The sequence below is a fragment of the Muntiacus reevesi genome, chromosome 5, assembly GCF_963930625.1.
Source record: "Muntiacus reevesi chromosome 5, mMunRee1.1, whole genome shotgun sequence".
Lineage (NCBI taxonomy): Eukaryota > Metazoa > Chordata > Mammalia > Artiodactyla > Cervidae > Muntiacus > Muntiacus reevesi.
In genome coordinates this window covers 54,954,784-54,979,651 of record NC_089253.1, presented here as the reverse complement: position 1 = coordinate 54,979,651, position 24,868 = coordinate 54,954,784, and the positions used below count along the sequence as shown (strand labels likewise).

The 24,868-nt window shown below is 36.3% G+C and overlaps 1 protein-coding gene and 1 pseudogene across 1 annotated transcript in view; both read right to left on the bottom strand.

The window, feature by feature from the left end:
- KCNT2 (potassium sodium-activated channel subfamily T member 2) overlaps positions 1 to 24,868 on the bottom strand; it is a 422,637-nt gene that overhangs the window by 256,785 nt on the left and 140,984 nt on the right. Inside the window, exons 5-8 of the mRNA XM_065936707.1 lie at positions 23,900 to 23,959; positions 10,448 to 10,522; positions 9,140 to 9,223; positions 5,435 to 5,529 (exon numbers count right to left, since the gene is read on the bottom strand). Coding sequence (XP_065792779.1) covers positions 5,435 to 5,529; positions 9,140 to 9,223; positions 10,448 to 10,522; positions 23,900 to 23,959 — 314 coding nt within the window. The remainder of the gene's footprint in view (positions 1 to 5,434; positions 5,530 to 9,139; positions 9,224 to 10,447; positions 10,523 to 23,899; positions 23,960 to 24,868) is intronic.
- LOC136169025 (small nuclear ribonucleoprotein Sm D2 pseudogene) lies at positions 12,492 to 12,946 on the bottom strand (annotated as a pseudogene).

Below are 24,868 nucleotides of genomic sequence, written 5' to 3'. Positions count from 1 at the left end.
CACCACAATTCAAAAGCATCAGTTCTTTGGCGTTCAACTTTCTTTATGGTCTGAATCACATATCCATACATGACTACTGGAAAAATCCTAGCTTTGACAAGACAGACCTTTGTCAGTAAAGTAATGTCTCTATTTTTAATATGCTGTCTAGGATGGTCATAGCTTTTCTTCCAAGGAGGAAGCATCTTTAAATTCATGGCTGAAGTCACCATCTGCTGTGATTTTGGAGCCCCCCAAAATAAAATCCCCCACTGTTTCTATTGTTTCCCCATCTAGTTGGCATGAAGTGATGGGACCAGATGCTATGATCCTCGTTTTTTCAGTGTTGAGTTTTAAGCAAGTGTCTTTACTCTCCTCTTTCACTTTCATCAAGAGGCTCTTTAGTTCTTCACTTTCTGCCATAAGGGCAGTGTCATCTGCATATCTTTGAATAATATCTGGTTATTGATATTTCTCCCAGCAATCTTGATTCCAGCTTGCACTTGATCCAGCCCAGCATTTCACATGAGGTACTCTGCATATAAGTTAAATAAGCAGGTTGACAATATGCAGCCTTGACGAACTCCCTTCCCTATTTGAGTTGGAGAATTCTGAGCATTACTTTGCTAGTGTGTGAGATGAGTACAACTGTGTGGTAGTTTGAGCATTCTTTAGCATTTCCCTTTTTTGGGGATTGGAATGAAAACTGACCTTTTCCAGTCTTGTGGCCACTGCTGAGTTTTCCACATTTGCTGGCATATTGAGTGCAGCACTTTCACAGCATCATCTTTCAGGATTTGAAATACCTCAACTGGAGTTCCATCACCTCCACTAGCTTTGTTCGTAGTGATGCTTCCTAAGGCCCACTTGACTTAACATTCCAGGATGTCTGGCTCTAGGTGAGTGATCACACCATCGTGATTATCTGGGTCATGAAGATCTTTTTTGTACAGTTTTTCTGTGTATTCTTTCCACCTCTTCTTAATATCTTCTGCTTCTGTTAGGTCCCCACCATTTCTGTCCTTTACTGTGCCCATCTTGCATGAAGTATTTCCTTGGTATCTCTAATTCTCTTGAAGGTAACTCTAGGCTTTCCCATTCTATTCTTTTCCTCTTTCTTTGCACTGGTCATTTAGGAAGGGTTTCTTATATCTCCTGGCTATTCTTTGGAACTCTGCATTCAGATGGGTATACCTTTCCTTTTCTCCCTTGCTTTTCACTTTTTTTTTTTTTCTTTTCTCAGCTATTTGTAAGGCATCCTCAGACAACCATTTTGCCTTTTTGCATTTGTTTTTCTTGGAGAAGGTCTTGATCACTGCCTCCTGTACAATATCATGAAACTCCATCCATATTCTTCACGCAGTCTGTCTATCAGATCTAATCCCTTGAATCTGTTTGTCACTTCTACTGTAAGGGATTTGATTTAGGTCATACTTGAATGGTCTAGTGGTTTTCCCTACTTCTTCAATTTAAGTCTGAATTTGGCAATAAGGAGTTATGATCTGAGCCATAGTCAGCTCCCGGTCTTGTTTTTCTAAGACTGTATAAAGCTTCTCTATCTTCAGCTGCAAAGAATATAATCAATCTGATTTTGATATTGACCATGTGGTGATGTCCATGTGTAGAGTCATCTCTTGTTTTGCTGGAAGAGGGTGTTTGCTATGACCAGTGCGTTCTCTTGGCAAAACTCCATTAGACTTTGCCCTGCTTCATTTTGTACTCCAAGTCCAAATTTGCCTGTTACTCTTGACTTCCTATTTTCTCATTCCTATCCCTTATGATGAAAAGGACATCTCTTTTGGGGGTTTGGAGTGTTAGTTCTAGGATGTCTTGTAGGTCTTCATATCACCATTCAACTTCAGCCCCTTCAGCATTAGCTGGATTACTTGGATTACTGTGCTAGTGAATGCCTTGCCTTGGAAATGAGCAGAGGTCATTCTGTTGTTTTTGAGACTGCACCCAAATACTGAATTTTGGACTCTTTTGTTGATTATGAGGGCTACTCCATTTCTTCTAAGGGATTCTTGCCTACAGTAGCAGATATAATGGTCATCTGAATTAAATGCCCTCATTTCAGTCCATTTTAGCTCACTGATTCCTGAAATGTCGATGTTCACTCTTGCCATCTCCTGTTTGACCACTTCTAATTTCCCTTGATTCATGGACCTAACATTCCAGGTTCCTATGCAATATTGTTTTTTAAATCACTGGACTTTACTTCCATCACCAGTCACATCCACAATTAAGAGGTACAAACTTACAGTTATAAATAAGTGAGTGAAAATTAAAGTATGTGAAATATAATAAATAATAATGTAGTATCTTTATATAATGATGATAATGGTCAAACGGTACAAACTTTCAGTTGTAAGCTAAATAACTACCATGGATGTAATGTAAAGTTGGATTAATATAATTAACACTGCTCTGTTATACAGGAAAATTGTTAAGTGAATAAATTCTGAGTTATCACAAGGAAACTTTTTATTTTATTTGATATTTATAAACAATGATAGACATTCACTAAACTTACCATGGTAAATATTTCCTGCTGTATATAAGCAAACATTATTCTGTACATGTTACCTTTGTACAGTGCTGTATATAAATTATTTCCCAACAAAACTGGAAGAAAAAAAGTAGCCAGTTCTCTCTGTCTGCTGCCTAGAATCACTTTTAGGTATCCTGATTCAGTTTTATAGTATTATTAATAAGTTACTACATTTAGACATTTTAAAGTAAATCTCATTTTTCAGTTCACATAATTAAATCATTTTGCATAAAGAGAAAAATGAAATTAAAATTTTTAAGAGTTATCACAATTTACCATGCCCTCATAGACATTTTATAAACACACCCAATTCAACCTTCATTTAAAAAACAAAAAGCAAAAATCTTATAAGGCGATTCGTATTATATTCACTTAATGATGTGGAAAACAAGACAAAATAAATAAGCTGTCCAGGACCTCCCAATTAGTATAGTCCCGAGTTTTAAACAAACAATATACAAGTAGAATTTTATGACTCATCATTGCTTATTGTTCCACAATATCCCATTTTCCTTTTCATGGTATAATATTCAACTGGGTATATTGCACAGTTAGGCTACATTTTTGCAGATCTCCTGCAGCTATGTGTAGGTATATGACCAAATTCTAGCTGAAATTATGCATGCAGTTTCTCGTAGTACCTTATATCCTTTTCTCCTAAGAGAAAAGGTTGGAGTTAGGATGTAATGGCAAGACCAAAGCAGCCATACTGAACCATGGAAACTGTTTTTATAATGACAGAAAACAAGATATAAGGAAACTTTATCTCCAGCATATTAAGCTGATGTAACAATCTTGGACAGACTATACAGACATTTCTATTTTTATAAGTTCTTATATCTTTGTGTGTACTTTTATTTTATAATATGTGTGGCATAACTGTGGTAAAATAGCCTGATAATGTATTATGACTAATGCAACATTTTTTAATATTTTTTCTTGTAAGTAACCCCATCGTCTATGGTGAATTCAAATAAGAATTATTCTACCTTACTATGACAATCATGGTTTATGAAGACATTTGCTTGTAAAGCTAGACAATACACAAGTAAATCAAATGTCAATTTCTCTATCCCAGATATTATAATTTAAAACATATTAATGTAATTGTATTGATGTGCATGTGATTAAAAACAATAATATTTTATGTAGTTAGACATAACTCTATACACAAATTCCACACTGAAAGACAGATTCAAATCCACTTACTGTTGACAGCTTTAACTATAGACTATATTTGTAAAAACTACCACTCAAGTGTCTGAAATTTAACAATATATACACACAACAAAAAAAGTAACTATAATTATAAATACAACAAAAAGTGAAACATAAATGATTTAAAAGATTAACAAGTTGCATAATGGTAATGTCACATAGATCATGAAAACCTTTTATCAAACACTGCTGCACCCCTTGGCATAGAAAAGTGGCAAAATTTGTGTAGTCACTTCCTTCAAAAATAAAAAGTGCTCAAGAAATAGATATAGAGGCAGAAAGTAAGAGCCCCACTGTAGGTAGTTCACTGTGATGAGCACAGTCCAAACCAAATTACTGGACTTGTTATTATATTTAAATCATCTGTACTTGTTTTAGCATTAAAATTTCAATTATCCCTTTACCAAATTTACTTTAACAGATTATGTATAACATTTATAACTCATTCATTTTACTCTTGGTCATTTTCCAGCAATTGAGAAATCAGCATATATATATATAAATTTTAGTTGTAAGTACTTTTTCTTAAGTCCAATAAAAAGAGAAAGCTCCTAAATCATTTTAAAAATGTAATTATCTTAAAATTAAGAACACTTTTGTGACTTGAGAAGGCACTTGCTGTCAGTATTTCAAATGTATGCAGTTATTTACTAGGTGAATAATAAAAGCAATCTGTTCAGAGTAAAAAAAAATAAAAGATAAGATGGTATTGTGTCCATTTTAAAGGGATATTTTATATTTAACAATGTAGAATATCCTAAAATGCTTACTTTTTAAATATAAAAGTAAGCAATAAAACATTTTAAATCCATTTAGTAGCGATGTTAATTACATACTACTTAAGCATACATTATATTTCTGTATCTAAAACTATATTTACATACATGTATCTGTAGCTGTATTTACATCTAAAAATTGCATAATGCTAGTGATGAGGGCATTCTTCCTACTTTAGGACTTCCTAATTTCTCTTTCTCAGTAGGTCAAATTCAAGTCAGAGCACAATTATACATAATGAAGTTGAAAAACAGATATATCATTCTACCTCATTGTCTGATTTTCACATTTCTTTTTTTTTTTTCTTTAGTTATGATCTTAATGGATCCATATAGGAAGTGTATCATTTCTCATTGGATTACTGTGTAATTGGCAAAGTGGGACTTTCCACAGGAAAAAATCGCTGTTTTCTATAATAAAGCAAGGTACCAGTTGCTTCACACTGTCAGGTCTGCCCTGGCTTTCTGCCTGGCTGCATGTTAGACCATCAGGGGAGAAGATGTAGGCAGAGAGTGATGGGCAGTGACAATGTTCTCAACAGCAGTTCTGCTTTGAAGATTACAGACAGATAAGAGCATCTTCATGTCAGCGAGTTGAAGGAAAAATTCTTGTTTGACAACTATGGCATGCAATACAAATTCTTGTGATCTGGTTGTTTACAGCATTTGTGAAACCTCAGAGTTGCAGTAAATAACAATTTCAAATAATCGATGCCCTTTCTTGATTTTTTTTCTGTAAGACTGAAGTAAAGATTTTATTTTTGTTTCTGTCAGTGACCCATTATGTTTTATAGTAAATATTTATCTATTCATATTTATTGTCAGCTCTTAGCTTAAATGGTTTATAATACTGTTTTTTAGTATTATAATTAAAATGAAGCATAATGAAAATGCTGATGTACAGTCTTACCAGGTGAAGATAAGGCATAGCAATGTAGATATTAAAATCAAAACTTGATTAAACATTGCAGACTGTGTACGTTGAATGGCTCTGTGTAGATCATTCTGAAATAATACAGAAAAACCATATCTTAAATTTTGATAGATACTCAATAATCACGAGTTTTGTTACATTTGTTATTATGTATTACATTTTAACTGTCTTGTTCATACTCAACACACATACTTTAAATGCATATAGCAGCATATTTTTGGTTTTTCCTAGGTCTAATTAAACCTCACTATAACATTCATATTACCAAGATAATATTAACACTATGGGACATGACAAAAGCACTAAATTTTAGTTTACTCGCCTTACAAAGAGATGTTCAATGACTCTCCAAAAGCCCTCCCTGAAGAGAATGCTGTTTTATGGAAATTTCTAATTTTAAAAGATCAGAAAATAATATGTTCAACTGAGGGGAAATTAATAGCTGGATCAAACTACAACCATATCTCAATCTCTAAGTCACAAAAAATAGCATGTATTATACCAGGCAGTTTATCATAAAAATAAAAAATTATATAGCCAATGAACACATTGAGATAAATTTCATTCATATTAAGAGAAATGTGAATTCAAGATATGAGTTTACTTTGCAATTGAAGAAACATTAAAAAATAATAATACCTACTGCTATTTAAGAGGAAAAAAATGAGCACACATATGTAATATTGCTCAAGTAATTTGTTACAAATATCTTGAAAGTAATTTGGTAATACAGGTCAAAATTCACAAGTATGCCCTTTCCAGTTCATGCATTCAACATTTAACTAGTATTTATCCCATAATATAATTTCTAAAAGTTAACCACATGAAAACTATGAGATGGAAGTTGAGTATTTATGTATGGTCATCTTCATTACAAAATTATAATATTTCCTATATTTTGTATATTATTTGTTGTATAAAATATAGATATAAATAACATTGTGTAATATCTATATTGTATGATGTATATTACATTATTTTGTATACTATTTACTTGTATCAGTTTTTTATATATTTTGTATAATCATTATTATAAAATTATAATATAAATATGAATGTTCATTCCTATTAAAATAACTAAAAATGAAATAGAAAATGGTTGAATAAATTGATTGAAATTAGATAGCAGACTTACATGCATCCATTAAAAATGGTTTGAACATAAATATTTATTGACATAGGAACTTGTATTTGACAAAAATTCAAATCATAAAATTAAACATACAATTTCATGTGTGTGTGCTTTCATAGAAAATATTAGAAAGATATAAATTATTACTAGTGTCTAGCCTGTGTGGAAGATTTGTAGTTTTGCATAATGTTTTACTTTATAGCCTTCTGTTTTATAAATTTTCATAATAATTTTTTAACGGTCTGAATAACTGTACTACATGAGATAAATAGGTAGTTCAGCTGGTAAAGAATCTGCCTGCAATGCAGGAGACCCTGGTTCGATTCCTGGGTTGAGAAGATACCCTGGAGGAGGGAACAGTTACTCACTCCAGTATTCTTGCCTGGAGAATTCCATGAACAGAGGAGCCTAGCGGGCTACAGTCCATGTGGTCACAAAGACAGACACGACTGAACCACTTTCACTTTCAATACAAAATAAAACCTCAATGAGCCATTATTATATCTTTTTCTACCACACATTTAACCAGAACTTTTATTATGAAAACAAAAAAACTAAGTTGATTAAAACTTCACCTTGCATTCTTTACTTTCTTCTAACAGAGGTGTTAATGAACAGAAAAACAAATTAAAATTTAGCAATCAGGGAGAAAAGAAGTAAAATATAGAATTATGATGGAAAATGAATCCTAAATTAATAATGCAAAGCACTACTTTTACTCTCAGTGATTGACTAATGATTCCTTTCTTGGTTAGGTTACATTTTCCAGCAACTAATAAACATAAATTAGCAAAGAGTACTGGAGGATTTTTTTTTTTCTTTAACAATTTAAGCAGTCTATAGTTAGTGAAATAATATTTTTTTGAACAGCTAAGAGAGCGGGATGTTTTCGTAAACCATCCACAGGCCATATGCCGCTCCCCTTATTAGCTGTGAACTTGCATGAGACTCGCGTGGTCACTTAATATATTGAGAGCTGATCAGAAACTTTCACCTGGTCGGAAATACTCAAACGCTATCCAATATTCCTTTTGGCAAAACTACTGCCATACTTTTTGTTAAAAAGCTATTTAAAAGAAAAACAAGTTCGCCTCCAAGCAAACTTAATTTCAGTGTGATCAAATTAATAATATTGAGCTCTTACTATGTTTATGCTAGATACAAGAATTTTACACATATATGAATGTACATATAATGTAACTTAATTCTCACAGCAAGCCTGTATGTTGGTAGTTTTATTGTCTTTCAAAATGAAGACATTAGCAAAGGCGTTAAATCACTTGCTTATTTTATCAGATGCTTAGCTGAGAGCAGACTCATATTAATACCTGTAGAATAAATGAAAGAAGTCAAAGTGTGAAAGTGTTCCTGTCTCAGTCATGTCTGACTCTTTGCAACCCCATGGACTGCCAGTCAGCCTCCTCTGTCCATGGAATTCTCCAGACAAGAATACTGGAGTCGGTTGCCATGCCCTTCTCCAGGGGATCTTCCCGACCCAGAGAAAGAACCCAGGTCTTCTGCACTACAGGGAAGTTCTTTATCATCTGAGCCACCAGGGTAGAATAAATGACTGAATAGCAAGTAGCAAACATCAGCTCACTCGTAAGTATCCAAGCCTATTATATTTTGGTCCTAGTTAAATATCAGTCCTTTCAAACAGAGTTGGCCTTAGGCAAAATGCAATGGTGGTACATCTCTGAGTTCTGCATCTCTTTTTTCCTGCTTCCCCTTCTCCCTCCCTATTCCCAACTGAACCCAACCTAAAAAGTTGAATTTACATGAGGACCTTCCAACTCCAATATAGCGCCTTAGAAAACTCCACAGATTTTTATAGAATGTGAGACTACCTACAGTTTGACAACATTACCTCCTGAAGCCTTAAACCTAGGGGTCCTGTTATACATAATGAGATTGCTTTAGAAGGAAATGCTATCTGTCTTCAGAAGATTGGTAATAAGTTTGACCATCCAAACAGCAGTCAGCTTTGGTTTGGTGATCTTCAGACTATCTGAATTATTTTTCTTTACTATTTCATCAGTCAGTCAGTCAGTCAGTTCAGTTGCTCAGTCGTGGCCAACTCTTTGCGACCCCATGAATCACAGCACGCCAGGCCTCCCTGTCCATCACCAACTCCCAGAGTTTACTCAAACTCATTTCCATCGAGTTGTTGATGCAATCCAGCCATCTCATCCTCTGTCGTCCCCTTCTCCTCCTGCCCCCAATCCCTCCCAGCATCATGGTCTTTTCCAATGAGTCAACTCTTTGCATGAGGTGGCCAAAGTATTGGAGTTTCAGCTTCAGCATCAGTCCGTCCAATGAATACCCAGGACTGATCTCCAGGATGGACTGGTTGGATCTCCTTGCATAGGGCCTTATAAAAGAAGGGACTTGACAATAAGGGCGTTTGACCATTTTTCATTCTCATTAGGATATAAACAGACTTAGGGTCTATTGGCTTAGACATCTATGCAACACATCACTTTAGTGAGGTAAGAAATAATGGAGCATTGAAAAATACTTTTGTTTTTGCACTTGTATTTTATACTTACAATCATATTTTCCAAGGCATGTTTGGCAAGCCAACAGTTTAGAAAAACTGGGACAAATAGATTTCTTAAGGAAGGCCAGAATATCTGGAAGACAAATCAAAACTAAACTTTTATCTCCAAGCAAGAAATCTATGTGATTGAGAAGAAAAGTAAAACAAAAATAAGTTATTAAAGACAATATAATGATATAAAACATGTGGCAAATACTCTAAACTCATATGATTATTGAAATGAAGGAGCAGACAGGATCCTTTCATTCTTGTCTGTCTTAAGGAAAAATTCTTTGCAAAGTTATTGTGGAAGCAGAAAGAAAATAATCAGCTCTCGTGGGATATCAGCTATAACTGTGCTAATTCCATCAGTAAATCTTTTGGTATGACTCTTACAATAGATATCATCTTTTTCTTTTCTGGAACTGGAGGTAAAAGTAGGTGTAAGGAGACAGTGCTTTACTTTTCTATAACATAGTTACTCTCTCAGATTCAAACATTTACATGACACTGGGGAACTGTATTCCATTGGAATTGTATTTAATTAACCTGTCATTCAATCTGGAGCCAGTTGTTCCTCTAGATAAATCACTCAAATTAAAATAATTATCAGAGTGAGCAACAGCTTCAGATCATACTGACTTATAGTCATGATTTTCCAAATAAAATTCAAAATAAAAAGTGTTAGCATATTCCCAACAGACATTACTAAAGCTTTATCAAATAATCGAAGATTAAGATCCAGTTTTGCAATGGGAAAGTTGCTGGTTGCATGTTCTGTAGCTGAACATGATCACCATGGAATTGGTCCTCCACAGACTTTAATAAAGAAGCAGACTGCTGGTGTCTTAGTTGTTGGCAACACATTTAGCAAACAGAGAACTGGATTTACTAAATCCTATGGCTTAAACTAAAGATAAACATATTCTCAGCATGAGAAACTTTTATAAATACTTGGTTTTACTTGGCTTTTAAACTTTAAATTCTTTAAACTCTACAATATACACAAGAAATGAAGTGATTCATTTCTAATCTGTTTAGATAAAATTAACACGTTTAAATGGTACCTCTAGAGTATATATTCCTAAAATGCATTTCATTTTGCTATTGAACTAAATCTCATTAATGTTCACTTAATTTAATAATCCAGTTATAACTGACTTTGCTATTTATTTTCTAATATCATGATTTAATACATTAACAAAAGCCTAAATTCATTCATCTGAGCTAATATATTATTTATTGCTATTTAGATTTAAAGACTTTACTTATGACTAATAACACAATTATTTCTTTGAAAGATTCTTTTAGGACTTACTGAGATAATGAAGGGAACTGCATTAATTATTTCCAAGATGAAGGGTATTCGTAAAATCTGTTCCCAGATGTTTCCCTTCCAAAAAAAAAAAAAAAAAGAATAAATATAAAAGTCAATTACAACTGAATCCCATTAAATGGGGAAAAAGAATCAGAATTCTGCTAGCAATAAGGATGCTTACATTAACAGAATACAAAATCATTATTTAGAAATGTAGCAATAACTTTTAGAGATTATTTTGCTACATGTAGTTATGCCCTCTCAATTTTGCAGAGTTTAAGTAAACCAAATGCTCATTGTAAGCCATGAATATTGCACATAGCACATTTTAATCATATAATATTGCATCATAAACCTTACTAGTAAAAATAAAACAATTAAGAAATCTTACAGAATCAATGAAAAAGTAACTCCATCTTAATTTTATATCAAAATATAAAGCATATTAAATAGTTTGCAAAAACGCACATATAACAATGGCCCTGGGAGTTAACATTGTTTTCAGATTAATAAGATTTAAAGGCAGAGTTTTCTCAATCAACTGGATTCTAGTCTCCCAACCCACATAGTACAACAATATTAATCGGATCTGGGTACATAATTAGTGGGGCCCAGTGAAAAATGAAAATGCAGGGCCTCTTTTTAGCAAATTATGAGTAATTTCAGGAAGGTGACATCAGAGCATTCAAACAAGCACAGATCCTTCTAATTGTGCAGCTCTGGGCAATTGCACTGACTAATAGGTCATTCCTGAAACTTTCTCTAATGGATGTCCAGTGAAAAAGAACTCACAACTTCCTAACGCAGTTTATTCTTTTAAGGAAAAAAACAAAACAAAACTATCTGTTAGAAAGGCAACTTGAAATCTGACTCCTGCAATGTCTAATTATTTTATGAATGGCAACCCATTCCAGTATTCTTGCCTGGAGAATCGCATGGTCAGAGGAGCCTAGTAGGCTACATTTCATAGAGTTGCACAGACTCAAATACGACTGAAGCGACTGAGCACACACTGGGTATAATATTAGGATTCTTTTTTTTTCCTGAGGTCCCAAAGTCTTACAACATTACAGAGATGTAAAACACCTTACATCGCCGATCCTGCTCACGACGCCAAATTGTCTTGCTGTTGTCAGTGTTCGCTGAACCGAGGGGAGGCAAGGTGTGAGCTAAGATGTTAGTAGGAGGCTAGAGGAGACGTGGGAACTGCAGATACGTATATTCTCTCCTGGCCTGCAGAGCAGCCATGCCACAGCCTCTCTCCTGCTGACTCTGCAACCATAACAACAGACACCCTACATTCTCCCCTCTCTGACCCAACGGACACAGCCATGACGCAGCAGTAAAACGCAGCCACTTTCTAGGTGGAGCTCTCATATCCCTAAAGTAGCTCGTGACCAAGCAAGTACCTCATGATGCGCATGTGCAGTGTTATAAGTGACTTGAGTTTTTACATGAACATTGTTTACAAAAGGTGGGGCAAGAGCAAGAGGCTGTGGAGCAAGAGGGCCTGACCACGCCATCTTGGCTAATTTAATCTTTCCCTGCACACTGCCACTTCATAAAGCAACTTCTACATCGGGGATCGTCTGGGGTGCTAAAACAGTAAGTAAGAGATTTTGTTATCCCTGGTTCATGAGCCGTCTGCAAGCTAAATAAAAAATGGTGGAGGAGCAGGTGGAAGGCACGGAGTTGTAAGGATCTCTCTCATCTCTGTAGAGATGTCAGGATGCTTCCCTCATCACCTCCAGCTCTGCAAGGGCTCAGATAAACAACCTAGACAGCTGGACTTAGACATAGGGGCTATTTTTGGCTAAGACCTAAAACATCACCCTCCCCACCAAAAAAAAAACAAACCCAAAACAGCAAAGCAAAGAGAAAGAATGTTGAGATAAGAACAGGCTACACTTACACGGATACTAAGACAGAGCGACTTATTTTCTGGGAATAAGATAGAGACCCTACAGAATAAAATGTATGGCCATTTTAAGTTCAGACTCAGAAAAGCTGCAGGCCTGAGGAGACAGGGAATCTTTTTTTTTTTTTTTTTTTTAGAAAAAACGCACGGTTTTATTATTTCAACTACAGAGGGCAGGTCTTTGCAAAACCAAGGGGCAAGTTCTGACAGCAGGGAGGAGGCCCCTACTTGCCAGCGATGAGCGGGTTCCTCAGGACCACGATGACAGAGGCCCCGCGCAGGAACATCTTGGAGATGTAGCGGTCCTTGTTGACTGGCTTGGACTTCTTCTTGCCTTTGCCGCTCTTGGGGACCTCCGTCCACATTTCTTTCACGTTCTCCAGCACCATGCTGCAGTGCCTGTCGAAGGCCTTCTCGCGGCCCAGGAGATTCTGGTTGTTACGGCAGTTGATGAGCACTTGAGTGTTGTTTTTGACTGACTGCGTGAGCACAGAGAGTGGCCCCGTGTTAAACTCCTCCTCCTCCCGCTTCTGCAGCTCCTCTGGGGTCATCTCACTCTCGGGCTTGTTGAGGAGACTCATGATGATGATGGTGACCGCCTTCTCAAGTCACTACCGTCTCCTATGCGGTGTGCCTTCCGAACCGACAGGGAATCTTAACAGATGGTGGCCCTTGGACACCCAGAACCCAGAGCTTGAGACATCAAGGAGCTTCCGCCAAAGGCCTTAGGAGAACCACAAAAGCCCCGTCTGTATCTGCCATCAGAGCAACCCAATCACAGACTATTCCTGGGCCAGTCAGTCAGGACCTCCCTTCTCCTGGTGCCTCCTCAGCACTGAGGGACCACAATCAGCTGGGTTCAGATGAGGAGGAGGTGGACATAGGAGAAGCCTCCCAAGAAGATCCTTGCCCCATTGAGTTCCCAGCATGCTTAGTTGTGTCTGACTCTCTGCTATCCCACGGACTGTTGCCCACCAGGCTCCTCAATCCATGGAATTTTTGAGGCAAGAATATTGGAGCAGGTTGCCATTTCCTCCTCTAGGAGATTTTCCCTGGCCTAAGGACTGAACCCACACTTTTTATGTCTCCTGTATCGGGAGATGGATTCTTTACCATTGTGCCACCTGGGAAGTTTCCAGCTTAGAAAAAGCTAAAACTGGATGAGAACATTAAATGTTTTATATACTGAACACTATCACTTAAATACTAAATTGAGATTTGTCTTGCAAAAAAAAAAAAAACAAACTAAGGGGCCTAACAGATTTCATTGGATCAGCACGGCTCATAAAGTCAATGACTGGGTTTGAAGGAGAAACATAGGATGGGTTAAAGGCTTTTCTACTTGCACTGAATCAGGTGTATTCAATAAACCATTTATACTTAATTTTCATTATGCAACACTTCTATTTTTTTTATTGCGCTGGTTAATGTTACCATTTAACAGTTTTTTACATGACTCAGTTTCCAGAAGGCGTAACATTTGGCTTACTCTTTCCTCACCGTATTTTTTACTAGTCATTGTACATTGTTCCTTAATGTCAATGATTTTACACAGGAAAAGAGACTGATGTGACCAGAGAAGGGGGATGTAATGGGAATCATCATCACTGGTCACATGGCAGGATCTTTCTGCTAATGTACATTAAGATTAGCATTAGTTTTTTTAGCTGTGGAACACTGGAAAAGTTTAGTTCATAGTAAACCAAAAGCTTCTATACCTCTGATGTTTCTCTTCATTTCCAGATCTAACACAACATTTATTTTTTATTATTTTCCCTCAAACCACTAAGAGAGTCTGATAGCTAAAATGTGATTCAGTTGGGTCCATTTCTGATTTATCCTCCATATTCCAAGTCAGAGAATCTTTCTAAAATGGCAAATCTCCATCACCAACATCCAAACTCCTCATTATATCATATGAAGCTTCACAATTTGAACAATGGCTACTGGTTTGACTTGTACCTACTGTAGTCTTAACCTATCTTGAATTCAGCTATAGATTCACCACATATAGAACTGATTTTGACATGGTTCTCTGAGCGAGCTAGGCTATTTCATCTTTTATAACTTTGCTCACACTTCTTCTGCTTGGAATGCCCCAACTCCCATACCTTCACCACTAACTACCTTGATACATGTTTTTAACATTTTGCAGAACTTATTTGTTTCCATGACCATTAGAGTTCAATAAGCATGATATTGAATACATGCAAGTTCCAAATATTTTATAATTCTCTTCCCTTCTGGTATAATTGCTTTGATTTTGAATTTAAGCATTTGTATTTCTTTTTCTTGGATCTATGTGGATGGAAACACTCAAAAAATTTTATTGTTTTAAGTCTTCCTGATGCAGTCATATAAATCATTAAACTTATGACCACAAAGCTCAACAGAAATTTTCTGGAAGAAAGCATTTCAAGAGTACTTGGCTATATATCCATTTTAGGTAATCTCATTTATGTTACAACTTCAACTTATTATCAATAATAAACCAATGACTTCCAATGTTGTATCTCTAGCCTGGATCAATATTGTATCTGAGAGTCAGTTTCAGATCTCCACTGTCTAATGTGTTGTTTCACATGAATGTCTCAAAGGCACCTTGTGGGTAATTTGTCTAAAAGTAAAATTTAAAAGACAATGAAAACATGAAAATCCAAAACCTATGGGATATAGCAAAAGCAGTTCTAAGAAGGAAGTTTATAGCAATGCAATCTTATCTCAAGAAACAAGAAAAATCTCAAATAAACAACCTATCCTTACACCTAAAGCAACTAGTGTAAGAAGAATAAACAAAACTCAAACTTAGTGGAAGGAAAGAAATCATAAAGATCAGGGCAGGAAAAAGTGAAATAGAGGCAAAAAAAACACCAGTAAATATCAATGAAACTAAAAGGTGGCTCTTCAAGAAGATGAACACAATCGATAAACCTTTAGCAGACTCATCAGAATAAAAAGTGAGAGGATTCAAATCAATAAAATTAGAAAGGAAAAATAAGTTACAACTGATACTACAGAAACAAAAAGAATTATGAGATGACAACAAGCAACTATATGCCAATAAAATGGACAACCTAAAAGTAAAATTTATGATGTTTGTCCTAGCTGACTCTCCAGCAACAAAAACCAAAGATCCTGGAGAAATTTCGCATCTTCTTTTCACATGCCATTGTTGTTCAGTCACTAAGTCGCGTCTCACTCTTTGCAGCCCCATGGACTGTAGCCCGCCAGGTTCCTCTGTCCTTCACTATCTCCCAAAGTTTGCTCAGATTCATGTCTGTTGAGTCAGTGATGCCATCTAACCACCTCATCCTAAGTATAATTGTTGAATAAGACTTTCTGATTCATGAATGTATCTTGGATTGTTTGGTCTCAATTTAACTCTATTCCCAGTCTAACCTCCTAATTGGTCTCCCCACCTTCCTCTCCAATTTTCCTTTACTTACACACATCTTTCAGCTATTAATTCAAATCTTCTGAGTGTTTTGAGACTTTCCTCACCTCCTCTTTACACACACTCTAGACAAGATCAGACTCCCACACTTGGTTTTTTGATTCTTCATCAACATCCTTCTTCCTTTTTTTCCGTTTGTTTTTATATATTTAATCAACACTTGACTCTGAATTTCATGTGGTCCAGGCGAGACCTGGCGCCTCAGGCAGTAAAGCATCTGCCTGCAATGCAAGAGACCTGGGTTCGATCCCTGGGTTGGGAAGATCCCCTGGAGGAGGAAATGGCAACCCACTCTAGTACTATTGCCTGGAAAATCCCACGGATGGAAGAGTCTGGTAGGCTACAGTCCATAGGGTCACAAAGAGTCAGACACTACTGAGCAACTTCACTGCACTCATATGACTGAATTTCATATGGTCCAGGTGAGAGCATACATTTAGTTCACAATTCTTTGCTCTGTTTCAAGCACAGTCCTTGCCAGTCTGAAGCTCCTCAATAAAATCTGTATTTGCATTATGTCAAACATGCTCCTGGTGATTCATAGCTAATGTGTGTGTGTGCGTGTGTGTGTGTGCATGTGTATGTTGTGGCAAATAATGAACTTCCACCTGAGGACTGACTTACACAATCTAAAGTTATACAGGGAGGCAATCTACTCATTGCTAAAAATAAACGTCTTTTTCAGTTATATTCATTAGGTTTAGTTCTAAAATCTCAGGTTGTCTTCTGAACTTAAAGATAAATTCACAAATTATCTCCCCTAAAAATAGCTGATGAAAAATAGAGAAATTATCCAAAAGTTGCATTGGCTGTTAGGGGGTCCCCATGAGCCTACATAATATAGGCTCATGATAAAAGCAATTATGGCAAAAAGAGAGAGCATAAATCTAGAGATGGCACTATGTAGAGAAGTGTGAAATAAGATCCAAAAGGCAGGCACATACCTTTCAAAATAAAGGTAAATACCTGTTCCGCTTAATCATATTTTCCTGAACGAGATGAAAGGCATTGGTCTTCTTCCAAAAGGTAACTTCTTACAGAAAAAAGATAGTTTCTAAGAAGTAGCTTTAACTGTTCTAAGCATGTGGAACTCTCCATGTTCCTCTTCTTATTGACATAATTCAGTAAAATATAAATAAAATTTAATCTATTTTATATTTAGTATGGATGCAACTTTCCTCAACCAATAAAAATTCAAGAAAACAGATGATTTCCTAAAATGTACCAAGCTTTTATTTTTATCATAAAAGAAAGTACAAGTTTAGAACTATTACCTAGGTAACTCTAAAAAAAAAAAGCACTTTAAAAAGTATAAGACTTATGATAATCTAATTTTTGCTGTTAGCCCAAATTGGGAATAAGAGACTCTTAAAAAGCACTTTCTTCTCTAATATTAAGAATACCTATATCTAAAATATTTAATCCAGAAGACTTAGCCTTCTTTTAGTGAGTTTAAAATATGGAGTATCTCTATGGCAGCGTTACTTTGTATATCTAAATGTAAACCCAACGACACTTAGATTTGCCATTCCTGTGGCATAATAAGCAGAATCACCAGGATCTAGGAGTCCTAGGATGAATTCTTTGTTCTTTTCCAGAAATAAGCCCATCATGATGCTAGCATTTCAGAACCGATGCTTTTTATAAAGTGATTACTGTATAGAAAAAAGAACTGTAGATTTAACCAAAGCTTTCCAGGTGTGGTGAATTTTCATTATCAGAGGTTTGGAAATTATGCATTTTTGTCTCCTTTTGATTTAATGAATGTGTATGTAGAGTACTGTTATATTTTTGAAAACAGTTGATAAAGACACAGACGGTATTCATGTGACAGAGGAATAAGAATTTTCTTGTCAGGCAAGCCTCATGGATATTTTGCCAAGTTGTGACAAACATGAACAGAATGATGAAGTTCAGACCTGCTGTCTGTATGACAGAGGACAAAAGAAATGAATGTCAGGGATTTTGAAATTATTATCTGCTAACTTTAACAGAGGATGAGATGGCTGGATGGCATCCCTGACTCGATGGACATGAGTTTGAGTAAACTCTGGGAGTTGGTGATGGACAGGGAGGCCTGGCATGCTGCGATTCATGGGGTCACAAAGAGTTGGACACGACTGAGCGACTGAACTGAACTGAACTGAACTTTAACATACACTTTAAAGAGTTTTTGCTCACTTGCTGCTACCTAATAAGTCTTTTGATTTTAAAAAAACTTTAGCCTCCATGATAGTTTAAACCTTTTAAGGATTAAGTCATGCTTATTTTAGAATGTCTAAAATAGCGTGTATAAACATATATGTTGTATATGTAAATATATACATTATCTGTGTATACATATAGATATAAACAAATAAGAGAAAGTTGTATGTAGATTTTATATTCAGAACTAGAAATATCAAACAGCAATATTAGAAATGGATTTCACTCCTAATGCAATATCCATTTCTTCATATCTGTCTATAATTTTTCTTAAAAGCCTAATTTGAGAGAAGGACTTCATTAGAAGTTCTGCTATATGGATTTACCTTATATATGTGCTGTAAATAGTTATCACTTATTCATTCCAACAGTGTATCCAACAGCTTATTGAGTCAAAAGAGTTCACAAATTTGACTGAATATATGAAAGGAAAAGGGCTTCCCTGGTGGCTCAGATGGTAAAGAATACGCCCACAATGCAGGAGACTCAGGTTTGATCCCTGGACTGTGAAGATTCCCCTGGAGGAGGAAATAGCAACCCACTCCAGTACTCTTGCCTGGAGAATTCCATGGACAGAGGAGCCTGGTGGACTACAGTCCATGGGGTCTCAAAAGAGTTGGACATGGCTTAATGACTAGAAGACAACAATGAACAAAAAGAGGGTAACTAACAGCAACCCACCCTCCTCATGTCACATAAGCCCTTGTTAGCCTTCGTGTTGTAACACACAAGACCCAATCAGCATGACCTAGACGTTAATGAAAATATTATATATACATCATCTAGCCCTACCTACTAGGTCTTATAATCTTTGCTCTCATGTTATAAATGGCAGGAATTAATTGATTATAAAGGTCAGCACCATAAAATCACAAGAGGAAACTATAACTCCATCTTGAGTCTGTGCTTTTTAAATGACTACTAGCATTTAAAGCCTCAAAGTTAATTTCACATGAAGTTTTAATTAGAATTTGCAGCAAATACATTCACAAATGCAGATTAATATTTTGACCAGTTTATGTATTTATAGATACTCTTGTGGAAAATATTTCGTTAAATTAGAGAAAAACACCCACATCCTTATTTTTCAGTACCTCACTTTCTGTATATTACATTCAACATTTATAACATGCATACTAAGGACCTTAGAAGATAACACCTTGGATATCAATTTACTTGATTGTTTTCATTCTCCTAGACTTCCAAAATCCAAATTTGTCAATCAGTACATATTTATGGGCTTTCCTGGTGGTTCAGCAGTAAGAAATCTGCCTGCCAATGCAGGAGACATGGGTATGATCCCTGGATCAGGAAGATCCCCTGGAGAAGGAAATGGCAACTAGCTCCAGAATTTCTGCCTGGGAAATCCCATGGACAGAGGAGCCTAATGGATACAGCCCATGGGATTGTAAAAGAGTCTGACACAATTTAGCAACTTGACAACAACATATTTATGAAGCATCTATTTTGATGAGGAGATTCACTAATAAATCATTTAAAGAGCCCTCTTCAACATCTCCTAAACTCTCTGTCACTAAGCTAGTTCTTTCCAGGTAAGTTAGGGTTGAGTGGCTATCTATATGCAAAATTTTCCAGCTTATCTCCTCCAACTTCAAAATATTCTTTCAGGCACCATTTTCCATCTTCAGTGTTCTCAGAAAGAACAGAATGCATCCAAACTTAATTAGTGATCCTCAACTTCCTAACCTAGCTTATTCCTACTTTTTATAAATCTTGCTTCATCCATCATTTTTCCTGCCCTTCTACCACCTCATTTTAAATGATGCAGATTCTTACCATCACGAGGCAATCTTCCACCTCATTCTACTACTTTTAGTGAGCTCCTATACTGATCAATCAACAGTCTTCATTTGAAAATTTTACTCTCAATTGTACTCCATTGAAACTGGTCTCTTAAGGATGAATAACAAATGATCTCCTAAACTGTAAACCCAATGGCTTTTCTCAAGCTTCTTAATAAACCTGCCATCATTCATATCTTTCATCTAACTTTTTTTTCTTAGTCATTCCTAGTATTTTATTTTCCTCATAATCAATAAATCACTGCATCTGTGTTTATTTGGAAACCACTCACTGTTTTCTTTCTACTTTTTCTAATTCGTCCATTTCACCTGATTAGACATTGCTATTATGTTCTTTAGGTGGAGCATATAAGAATTTCATAAAGGAAGACAGGGAAAAAGGTGAATTTGGAAAGATTTCTTGCTCTAAATTAAAGATTAAAAAGTAGTCAACAGAATGTTGCCTTTAAGACTTTATGTTATGAAGTGAGAAAAAAATTTATATGCTAGATAAGAATCCCCCAAAACAGAACCTTGAGTGTGCTTGTTGATACAGTACATGAAATAGCTGTGAACTGGAAATCAGCGATCATTATGACAACCATTTGAAAGACTTTCCACCCTTCTCACTTATTCCTCTGTCCGCCCTCATTGCTCTAATCTTTCAAGACCCACAACATAAGCATCTCCATTAACATGGGTCATCTCTTCTCTATCAGTTACTATCCCATCCTTAATGGACTTGCACACTTCCTTCATCATTTCACTGGAAATGACTGCCAATGCTTAATAAATCTCTTCTGCAAGTCCCAGATCTTCCTTTTCAGTTGTCTGCATATCACATCTATTTGTCCAAAAATACCTCAAATTAAATCTCTTCTGCAAGTCCCAGATCTTCCTTTTCAGTTGTCTGCATATCACATCTATTTGTCCAAAAATACCTCAAATTCATCATTCCCCAAACAATTTCCATTATTCCATCTATCTTGAACCCAATCTGATTTTTTTCCTTGATGTAATTTTTCTTGGTTTTACTGTCTTGTACTGTCATTTGGATTTAGGAAATCTTAAACCGATAGTTCACACTTTGTTCTCCTGTTCTATCTCAACCAATCTGTTGATGATTTCTTCAGTTTCTACTTTCATGACTTTCCCTGCATTGAAAGTTTATTCCTCTCACCTGGCCAAAACTTCACTCCCACTTTTCCTTTCCTACTGCAATTGTGTCTTAGCAGAACATACGGACTTCAGTGGAATATCTCTTTGACTTTTGGTTGTGCAGATGTTCCAAACTAATACTCCTAAAACTTAGTTACAATTATAGACCTCTCATGTTCAATGTCCTGCGCCAACTTCCCATTCTAGGTTTCTCTACAAGGCCCTCACAATACTCTAGCAAACTTATCCCAACAATATTTTCCCAAACACACCATATGCTGCCCAAACCTAAACATTTATTCATTCTTCCAATATTATATGCACATTTCTTATTTTATGCCTTTGGTAATTCTACAATTCCCTGTTGTTCTGACTTTTTTTTTCTTTTTAGTGAAATTATGATCTTACTTCAGTGAAATCACTGGTTCAAGGACTCTGCTTAATAGGTCTTTTCATCCCAAGATATGACCTCTCTCTCTGGTTCCTCCACCTTTTCTAAATCTAGCTTGAATATATGGATGTTCATGGTTCGTAAACTGTTGAAGCATGGCTTGGAGAATTTTGAGCATTACTTGGCTAGTGTGTGAGATGAGTGCAGTTGTGGAGTAGTTTGAACATTTTTTGGCATTGCCTTTCTTTGGGATTGGAATGAAAACGGACCTCTTCCAGTCCTGTGGCCACTACTGTTTTCCAAATTTGCTGGCATATTGAGTGCAGCACTTTCACAGCCTCATCTTTGAGGATTTGAAAAAGCTCAACTGGAATTCAATCACCTCCACTAGTTTTGTCCATAGTGATGCTTTCTAAGGCCCACTTGACTTCACATTCCAGGATGTCTGGCTCTAGGTGAGTGATCACACCTTTATGATTATCTGGGTCGTGAAGATCTTTTCTGTACAGTTCTTCTGTGTATTCTTGCCACCTCTTCTTAATATCTTTTGCTTCTGTTAGGTCCATACCATTTTTGCCCTTTATCGAGCCCAGCTTTGCATGAAATGTTCCCTTGGTCTCTCTAATTTTCTTAAATAGATACTAAATATGAAAAGGCAAAATGATAGGATACTGAAAGAGGAACTCACCAGGTTGGTAGGTGCCCAATATGCTACTGGAGATCAGTGGAGAAATAACTCCAGAAAGAATGAAGGGATTTTCCTGAAGAGATTCCTAGTCTTTCCCATTCTAATATTTTCATCTGTTTCTTTGCATTGATCAAAGGAAGAGGAATCAGAGATCAAATTGCAAACATCCATTGGATCTTCAAAAAAGCAAGAGAGTTCCAGAAAAACATCCATTTCTGCTTTCTTGACTACACCAAAGCCTTTGTGTGGATCACAACAAGCTGTGAAAAATTCCTAAAAGAGGTGGGAGTCCCAGACTACCTGACCTATCTCCTGAGAAATCTGTATGCAGGTCAAGAAGCAATACTTAGAACTGGACATGAATAACAGACTGGTTCCAAATCAGGAAAGGAGTACATCAAGGCTGTATATTTTCACCCTGCTTATTTAACTTATATGCAGAGTACATCATGCGAAATGCCAGGCTGGATGAAACACGAGCTGGAATCAAGATTGCTGGGAGAAGTATCAATAACCTCGGATATGCAGATGAAACCACCCTTATGGCAAAATGAAGAAGAACTAAAAAGCCAGCTTAAAACTCAACATTCAGAAAACTAAGATCATGGCATCCGGTCCCATCACTTCATGGCAAATAGATGGGGAAACAATGGAAACAGTGACTTTATTTTCTTGGGCACAAAAATCACTGCAGATGGTGACTGCAGCCATGAAATTAAGACATTTTCTCCTTGGAAGAAAAGATGGCCAACCTAGACAGCATATTCAAAAGCAGAAACATTAGTTTGCCAACAAAAGTCCGTCTAATCAAAGCTATGGTTTGTTCAGTAGTTATGTATGGATGTGAGAGTTGGACTATAAAGAAAGCTGAGTGACGAAGAATTGATGCTTTAGAACTGTGGTGTTGGAGAAGACTCCTTCTCAAGTCCAAGTCCCTTGGACTACAAGGAGATGAAATCAGTCCATCCTAAAGGAAATCAGTCCTGAATATTCATTGGAAGGACTGATGGTGAAGCTGAAACTCCAATACTTTGGCCACCTGATGCGAAGAGTTGACTCATTGAAAAAGACCCTGATGCTGAGAAAGATTGAAGGCAGGAGGGGAAGGGGATGTCCGAGGATGAGATGGCTGGTTTTCATCACTGACTCGATGGACATGAGTTTGAGTAAGCTCTGAGAGCTGGTGATGGACAGGGAAGCCTGGTTTGCTGCAATCCATGTGTTCGTAGAGAGTCAGACACGACTGAGTGACTGAACTGAACTGATGAACCCCCACGGAGATTTATTTGCATCTCATGGGAAGTACTTATTATTCCACCTTTATTCTTATTGCCTGTGTAATCTTCTCCTGCCTACCCCCATTTCTGGATTGTAAACTCATTGAGAAAAGAAAAAAAACAATGCACAGTGTGGTCCTCTCCATCAAAGAAGAGCTCAATAAACATTTGTTAAATTGGGTTAGCCAAGCAAAGCTTTGCCAACAATGAAGGGAATTCATTTTCATAATTCCTAACAGACTCAGTGTTTTCTGTACAGATCAGGAGAAGAGGCTGGGAACAATAAAAAGCCAAACCATTCCATTCACTTGCCTAATATAAGCATGCATATACTGGGTAAATTAGACCAGAGGAATTAATGAAGTGTGTTTAAGTCACCAAGGAAAACATTACTATATTACCACAACTTTTTTTTACATACTGGAGAGGCCCAAAATAATTAAAGGGTTTTAAGAAGATCTTGCTTTAGCCCCAGAGTGTGAATTATAAATAGATGAATACTGGGTAAATGCTAGTAGTGTGTTCCACTAGCAGAAAATTTCTAATTAAAACAACTTACCTTATAACTGAGATAACCAAGCAGTATTGTTTCAAAGAGACTTATCAATGCCACTAAAACCTAAAATGTAAATTATACCTTAGTGAGAAATTTGCAACAAAATATATATATTCTGAATATATTATCAATTTATAAATATATGCCTATGTATGTATGTGCATATATGAGTGTGTATATATATCATATATGATATAGGGATTGAAACCATATACAAGGCCCTGTGTCCTTGTCTTTTGAAGTAAAATGCTGACTCAATAGTTAATGATTGGGAAATGTGAAGATACAGAAACAAAGAAAAGCTGTTGGGCTAAAGAACTGGTAACAATTTAGACTATAATTCTAGCACATACAGTATCACTGAAATCCCAGTTCCCTGAAAGATACAGATAAAAGTGTGACACATATCCCTAAATTGTTTTTACAGGAAGCAGACTCCCTGTCCAGATGAAAACTGCTGACCACAAGAAAATAGACCCTAGACTGGTTGAAAGCAGAAGGTTGATCATGCTTGAAACTTCACCTTGATGGCAACCAATCCAAGAATTGTCCATGAGCTGATCACACCCTGCTTCTTGAACACTGTAAAACTCCTCACTCCAAGATGGGTCACACAGTCTTCAAGGCATTAGCCCACTGTGGCCCCCTTTGCCTGGCAAAGCAATTGAAGCTACTCTTTTCTACTTCACCAAAAATTCTGTCTCTGAGTTTCTATTTGACTCCGGTGAACAGAGACCGAGTTTCACCAACAGAGGTGCTATTTGACTCTCTTAACTTCTATATACAGGTGGTAGGGAGCAGGCTGTCCCGGGCACTGTGGTTTTGTTTCTATAATGTCTAATTCTCCTCAGTAAATCTTTTAAAATTTATTACCACAAACGTACGTGTGGGATTAGAATAGTCAGATGACTGGAATTTGAATGATATGTAAAGACTAGATTTTGTTTGTGTGTGCGTGTATTTCTGACACAC